Source organism: the organism of the source record quoted next, unplaced genomic scaffold, assembly GCF_019419815.1.
Source record: "Pyrus x bretschneideri cultivar Hongxiangsu unplaced genomic scaffold, Pyrus_bretschneideri_v1 Contig5, whole genome shotgun sequence".
NCBI lineage: Eukaryota > Viridiplantae > Streptophyta > Magnoliopsida > Rosales > Rosaceae > Pyrus > Pyrus x bretschneideri.
The window spans coordinates 10,780,819-10,788,097 of record NW_025999787.1 but is presented as its reverse complement, the minus strand read 5'-3'; the positions used below and the strand labels follow the sequence as shown (position 1 = coordinate 10,788,097).

At 39.0% G+C, this 7,279-nt stretch overlaps 1 protein-coding gene across 1 annotated transcript; it reads left to right on the top strand.

Moving 5' to 3' along the window:
• The first annotated feature begins 827 nt into the window (after positions 1-827).
• On the top strand, positions 828-6,484 carry LOC103927468 (GBF-interacting protein 1-like). Its single transcript, XM_009336394.3, has 9 exons — positions 828-1,133; positions 2,504-2,547; positions 2,724-2,829; positions 2,968-3,100; positions 3,252-3,826; positions 4,238-4,505; positions 4,753-5,047; positions 5,149-5,607; positions 5,763-6,484. The coding sequence occupies exons 1-9, from the start codon at positions 965-967 to the stop codon at positions 6,039-6,041; spliced, it is 2,328 nt and encodes a 775-aa protein (XP_009334669.2). The 5' UTR covers positions 828-964; the 3' UTR covers positions 6,042-6,484.
• The last annotated feature ends 795 nt before the right edge of the window (positions 6,485-7,279 follow it).

Genomic DNA, 7,279 nt, shown 5'->3' with positions numbered 1-7,279 from the left:
TTATATTGAATTGAGGTTGTACAACAGAAAGCAGAATATTCAAAATCATTTGAAATTCTCATATGTTTTACTATAGACTCCATAAAAAGCATTTTACTAGCTTAAGTTATCCACTCACACCCGGACAACTATGATACAATAATTTTTCATGAGATTCACATCATTCAACCTTCGTGAGTTAAAACGGATAACGTAATAAGTTGTTAAGATAATTCAACCCCTTAACTAGTAAGTCGTTTATATCAAATCTAGAATGCACAAGAAAAACATAAACATAAAAATTCAAGAATATCATAAAAAATTCTAATATCTAGAATTAGGGCTACGGACCCTACCTCTACAAGTAAATCTCCCACATTAAACTGGGTCTATTTTCCTCACTACCTCTCCCAAAGCTTCAAGAAAATTTTCAAAATACTGAAAACACAAATTAATAAATTACGTGTAATAATATAATCAATGAAATTTTTTTTCAACCAATTATATTATTAAAATTAATGAATCGTATGGCATTTCCGCACGCTGAAATCTCTACAAAATCCCAATGACAACTCAATCCTTAGTCAAAAAGTAAACGCGCACACACATGTCTCTTACTCTCTCATCCAGTCATGCCCTTTCTTTCCTGTCACTTTCTCTCTCTATGTTCTTACCCTTTTTGCCCTTTTCCTTTCTTTCCCAGCAAAACAACACACAAATCCAAATCCGTATCTCCCAAGGTTCTCCTTGTACAAGCCGAAGCCCCACAATAAATTTCCCAAGTCCTTCCCACACCAATATATTTTTTATTTTCGATTTTATTATAAGTACCTCCTCCTCCTCCTATCATTTGAGCTGCCTCTCTCTCTTCTCTCACACCAAACCAAAGTCTCTCTCTCAATACACCAAAATACACCCAATAAAACACTCTCTTTCTCTCTCTCTCCCCTCTCTCTCCTCTCTCTCTCTCTCGGCTAAACAGAACATGAGCGGCGGTGGGGAGACTAGGGTTTCAATCCCAGACAATGTAAAGCTCACGATCCAGAACATAAGGGATATGACCGGGAAGCAGCATAGCGACGATGAAATCTACGCCGTGCTCAGGGAGTGCTCTATGGATCCCAACGAGACCGCGCAAAAGCTCCTGTATTTAGGTAAAGGAGGCTATTTTTCGGCATGGGTTTTGTGTTTACATTAGATTTTATGCCGATGGGTTTCTGGGTTCTGTGTTTTTGGCGCTGATTTTTATTGGGTTTGTTTTGTTTTTTGTCCTGTGATCGATGGGTTCTTTTGGGTTTTGATTTTTCTTTTATGGGTTCGTCTCTGTTTTCGGAGAACATCGAAGATACAAATAGAAAATTAAAAAATAATTTCTTCAAATTTATGAAGGGGAAGAGCGTTTACAAAGTCGAAAAGAAGCTTCCTTTGTTGTTTTTGTTGTTTGGTTCTGTTTGGCTGCTGAGGAACTGGGTGGGGTGGGAGTGTGTTTAAAGTTTGTGTTTTTATGCTAGTTTGTGCACTGAAGATTTGAAATTGACCCTAGAAATGTAAAAACATGAAATTTAGCTTTCCCCTTTACAAGGATTGGTAAAATTTAATGAGAATCGTACTAGCTATGTTATTTTGTTTGCAGAATGTTTATTTGTCAAGAAAATTGTTGTCAAGGTGCAAGATAACTTCTTGTTATGTCTATGTTTTTACATTGATCATCTGGAATGTTCTCATAATGCTGGTGCTTTTTTTTGGCTCATCTGAATGCTCCTGTCATTCTGGTTCTCATGGGTTTGAATTCATTAATTGGTTTATTTTATATCTTAATCTTGCATAGTAGTTGTGTGAAGTATAGATTTTCGAGTAAGATGTGGTATTATTTGTCACATAATTCACCTCGATTTTGATAGGACATTTATATTGGTGAACTCATATCTGTGATAGTAAATTGGTTACTTATGTCGATATTACACGTGTTTCCTGAAATAATTTTGTGGTGACAAGTTACTACATAACTGAGACCTTTGTTATATGATTACTAGTTTGCATTTAAATCATCCTTGTGTTTGGTGTAAGCGATTGAAATGTTTGGGATTCATGATTAGCTTGGGCCACATAAATCTTTAGGGAATTTGACATGGTATCTACATGTATGAGTTGATTGCTCCTTTAGTTATCTTACGGCATATTGTCCGAGTCGGATTGCTCCTTTAGTTGTCTTACTGCATATTTATATCTTTAGGGAATTTGACTTGGTATCTACATGTATGAGTTGGGTTGCTCCTTTAGTTGTCTTACTGCATATTGTGTGAGTTGGATTGCTCCTTTAGTTGTCTTACTGCAGATTGCCTGAGTAGGATCATTCCTTTAGTTGTCTTACTGTCTACAGATTGCCTTGTCGATCTCTACTTGTGTCCTTCCTCATCATTGTTTTGTAGACATTGTCATGCGTAACACTCGTGCTTCACACACAAGACACCTACCGAATGTTACTTAACTCCTGAACTAATTAGCATATTGTTTGTGTTGGCAGATACCTTTCATGAGGTCAAAAGCAGAAAAGATCGGAGAAAGGAGGTAAATATCTTGTGTTCTTCTATGAGGATATATACATCCAGTTATGCATGCTTATTTGTTAATGCTGTTTTAGCATGGTAAAGGTTATTATGTTTCTATCGTCTTTTCATTTGTGCGCACATGCACCATCTTAAGCTAGCTAGGCTGGTTTATAGTAAGAGCTGTTACTGTTACAGAACTCGAAGGGCAGAGCATCTGAAGATTCTAAAATGCCACCAGGCACACAGAAGCGAGTGTCTAGGGGTGGTGGCCAAGGGAATTATTCTTCAAACTTTTCTTCTGGTAAACTTTTGCTCTGTTTAACATGTATATATTTTCTGTGTAATATCTTGCTATCTAGATTTTGTGATGATATTGTTGTTGATTTGGATTTCTGCTTTATCTTTGATGTAACTTCTTGTTTTACAAATGAACTTTCAGATGCCTCTGGTGGGAGGAATTATTCTGCTCGGAGGGAAAATGGGGCCAATAACTTTGCAGATAGAGGTCCCATGTCCTCTCCTGTTAAGCCAGTTCAGAAAACAAAAAATACTGCTGCAGCTCCAGGCACAAAGTAAGCTTTTCTCAATTTTGTATACCATGCTTTTTTAATCTTTGAGGAATTCTTTTGTGTCCTAACCATAACCTTAATCCTACTGCATGCTTGAGAAGAATATTAGGTCTTATTTTTCCTCTTAATTTATGATTTATATTTCTCCATACAGAGCTTCAACTGGCGCACCGAATGGGCTAAAGAACCTACCAAATGGGAGCTCTACTCATGGTGGCTCCCCCAAATCCCCTATGGGTGTTGACAACAATGTTCGTGAAGGATTTGCAGCTATAGTTGCAAAGAAGTCAGGGGCTGCAGCACCTTTTCCTGCTGTGGGAGCATCTACACCGACCTTTGGTTCACTGGATGATGAAAAGTTTGTGTCAATACCTAACCAGCTTCCAGTTTCTGCCCCACTAGACTCTGCTTCAACCGTTCCCTCTGCTTCAGATCCTGCTATGTCAAATCATACTCAAGGATCCAAAAATGGTTCTGGTAATGCTGTTGGTTTGGAGTTGTCCAAGAGTGAAAAAACCACTCCAAGCTCTGTTAATTCTGTGCAAAATGGAAAGACTTCAATTGATTCCAAGGTGGCTGAAAACAATGGGGATATTAAGCCTTCACAACCCAATTTACCATCAAATCAAGGTCTTTCCATGGCCCTGATGCCTTATAATAGTGATACGCAGTCGCAAATGCCTTCTAATGGTGATAAACAGTCGCAAAATCCTTCTTTTCCTGCCAAAGGTATTTTAACATGTTAGTCAGCTGATTTTGTCTTGATGCTCTCACATGTGCTGCATTCATTGAAAGTCATTCATCATGTATGCCCTACCAATGCTTGCATAAGGCCCCAGACACTCTCGATTGGTTTTTTGGCCCCCTCTATCTATAGCATCAATTTACCTTGGACAGAAGGAAATTTTTTTCAGACTTGAGAGTTTCAATCATAATTAGTATCCTTGCATGTGCTGTATCGGCAAGGTTTAACATGTGTTATTGCTATCCTTGTGTGTGTGCTCAGTAAATGTTGTCACAATTATTGCTATGCTCGTTATGTTTATTATCTGTTTGGTATCCTTATTGGAATTTGGTGCTTAGCATCTTTCATTACTTTTGTTAGCAGGTTTGTTCACGTATCTTATGTTTCTTAAACAGTGGACTTACCGGAGGTTGCAACAAATGCCGTTGAAGCTACTCCTCAACTGCCTCGTGACTTGAGAATCTCAGTTGCAAAACATGTTACTTTTCCAAATCATATCCAAGTGCCTGAAGCTTTGAAAAATGTATTGACCTTTGGAAGTATCGATGCTCCTTTTGGAGTGAGAGTAGACTCTGATAAGGGTACTGGTGGTGATAATTTCTCAATGGGTGCTGTTGAGTCTTCCCAGGATACTGATGATACTGCTAAAGAACCTTCTCTTAGGTTGGTGATTTTTGCTTCTGTATATGTCTGTTTTGGCTTGTTTGATATATGATTTATGTGCTTTTCTCTTCTGCTTAATGATAATTGATAAGAGAACATAAGTTCTACTTTTTATCTAAATATATTGATCATGGTTTATCTTCCATAGCATAAATTATTTATATTTACCTATAACAGGACCCTTTCTAAACTGTGGAATTATTTTCTTAAAAATTTTTACTCATCTGGCTTTTTTTTTTGGATGCAGCAATGATATTGTATCCTCTCGTGTTCAAGGAGATTACTCTGAAAATCCAGTGTCTTTAGCTAATGTGCTTGAAAAATTACCACCGTTGGATAATGTATCTTCAAGTACAAACTCAAAAGTTGATCTGCCGAAGCAGGAATTGCAGTTGCCACCAGAAGGTTACCAGAAGCCAACCGCTTTAAATGCCCCGAGCTATAATCTGGGTATCTTTCCGTCGATGCTGGGGAGCCAGCTTTTACAAGTGGAAGGACACAATAATCCGGCACATGAAACACCCCGCCTTCCGAGCTTTGTTGTAAGTAACGACTAAGAGTAAATTTGTACTTGAAGTGCAACTTTCCAGTTCCTTTTGTTGTTGTTATTGTATGTTTCTGATCTGTGTAATTCATATTGTAGGGTGGCAATCCTACCACTGTGCCTAGCCCGAACTCAACTCCACCACTGCCAAGCGCGGCAGCTGTCTCTCAGCAGTCCATTCCTATGTACAGGCAGACTTATCCCCCTAATTTCTACCCATATGGCCACTATCTCCCTCCATATTATATGCCACATATGCAGCAGTTCTTAAGTCACAACGGCGGCTTTGCTCAGCCTTCAACTGGGAATGTATTTCTACCACAGCCGTCACCACCAGGGGCAGCTGCTTCTGGGGTTAAGTATTCTCTTTCGCATCTCAAGCCTGGTACCAATGCTGGACATCCGACTCAATACAGTTTTCAATCTGGTGGTCCATTTATCACCACCGCTGGCGGTTATGCTTCAGGCCCAACAGTTACATCTGGAAACTCGGTTGGTAATGAGGATCGTGGAGCATCTCAACTGAAGGAAAATCATGTCTACACAACTGGACAGCCGGTTGGTCTCTGATTCCATATCTTTATTTGAAGTTTTTAATTTCCTTGCATGCTAACAAAGCTTGAATGAATCTAGGTGGGGTGTTGTCTGTATGAATTATATTGGACCAATCATCATATTACTTATTCCCCCGTCCTCTCTTAATGTTTTCGCAGACAGAAGGCTCAGCTGTTTGGATACCTGCTCCAGGACAAGATATGTCCGGCTTGCAGATGAGTTCCATGTACAACCTTACTCAGGGGCCTCGCCTCACTTTCTCACCTATGCAGGCTGGTCACGGTGGCATGCCTGGGATGTATCCACCGGGGCAAACAATTACTTCTCCGACATTTCTGCAACAACAGTCTCCAGCTGTTGCGGGAGCTGCTGAAACGATAGGGCCCCAGTCCGCTCCTTATCACCAGGCTCAGCATACGCAGACAAACTGGAATTAGGTACCTTTACATTTGGCAAACAATTCATCTTCCGAGGATCAAGTTAAACTGGGTATATCTGACAAGTGGCATGTTTTGAGTGTATATATGAAATGCTGCCCAGAAGTTTTTGGAATATCATCATGACCATCTGAAGTTGAAAGAAGATAGGTTTCATCGTCTTTTTCGTCTTTCTCGTCTTTTTCTTAGCCTTTTTTTGTTTTTTTGTTTTCAATTTTAATTCAAAAAGTAAAATTTGATGGGAAAATTCGAGTCTTTAGCTTGTGGAACTTAGTAAATGTTGTAGGGAAAACTGAGGAGGATGATAGAGTTTAGAGTTGGGTGGGATGTACCCATTTTTCCTTTCTGATTGTCTCACCTGTATATTATTATGATAGCGAGAAAATGTCGAATTATACGATTGTAATTGGTATATTGAGAATTGGCTTCTCTGTTTACTTTCATCTTACAATCGTCTTTCGCTTTACAACGTCGAATTTTCGTGAGTGAATACCTAAGTAACTCTGAAAGGTGTGATTAGTTTCTTGTAACTCAATTAGCAATGGTTATGTGTGGAATGTGATTCCGGACCTTTGATTCCACCGGTTTTGGTAAACACAAGAGTGACGTGAAATATGAATGACTCCCATCCCCTTGTGTAAATGTGCCCTCTGAAACTAGAGAATGTCCCTTTTCTCCGGGGAGTCCGATTCTCTTCCTCTCAAATTCTCTCCCCTTGAGTTCCCTCCCTCCTCTCTTTTGTTTATTCTTTATAAAGAAGTTAACACAAGATGTTAAATCGTAACCGTATAATTAGGAAGAGATTGAAAGGGATAAAATCTTACTCCCTTCACCATTCCCCAACCCTGGCGGGTCCATCTCTTTCATAATTATACAGTCTATTGTATTTTCTTTAACCTGGTTAGAAAAAATGTTTCAACAACGTTTGAAGTGGTTCTTGCAAGAAGCATTTCATGTACTTTTTCTAAGGTTAACTTGCATTTTTACTTAGGATTGGTTTAAAATGTATTTTCTTTAAAAGCGTTTTAAGTCATTTAAAAACACGTTTACGAACGAGTTATTGTTCAATGATCCACCAAGTCCAACCACATGACGCCCTTATTGAAAGTCTCTCATTCCTTGTGCAAAAATTTCAATCCTCCACACACACTAACCATCTAAATGTCCTTCCATTTAAGTCTTGTGACCGGAAAAGTCTGCACATTACACAGCCGTGGCGGCCGCTTTGCTGTGGAGGC

Excerpts from the sequence above, each read along its gene's own strand:
- LOC103927468 (XM_009336394.3), top strand. The coding sequence starts at position 965 with ATGAGCGGCGGTGGGGAGACTAGGGTTTCAATCCCAGACAATGTAAAG. Across the intron at positions 2,548-2,723 it reads GAAAAGATCGGAGAAAGGAG|AACTCGAAGGGCAGAGCATC; the intron begins GTAAATATCTTG and ends TTACTGTTACAG. Across the intron at positions 5,048-5,148 it reads CCCGCCTTCCGAGCTTTGTT|GGTGGCAATCCTACCACTGT; the intron begins GTAAGTAACGAC and ends TTCATATTGTAG.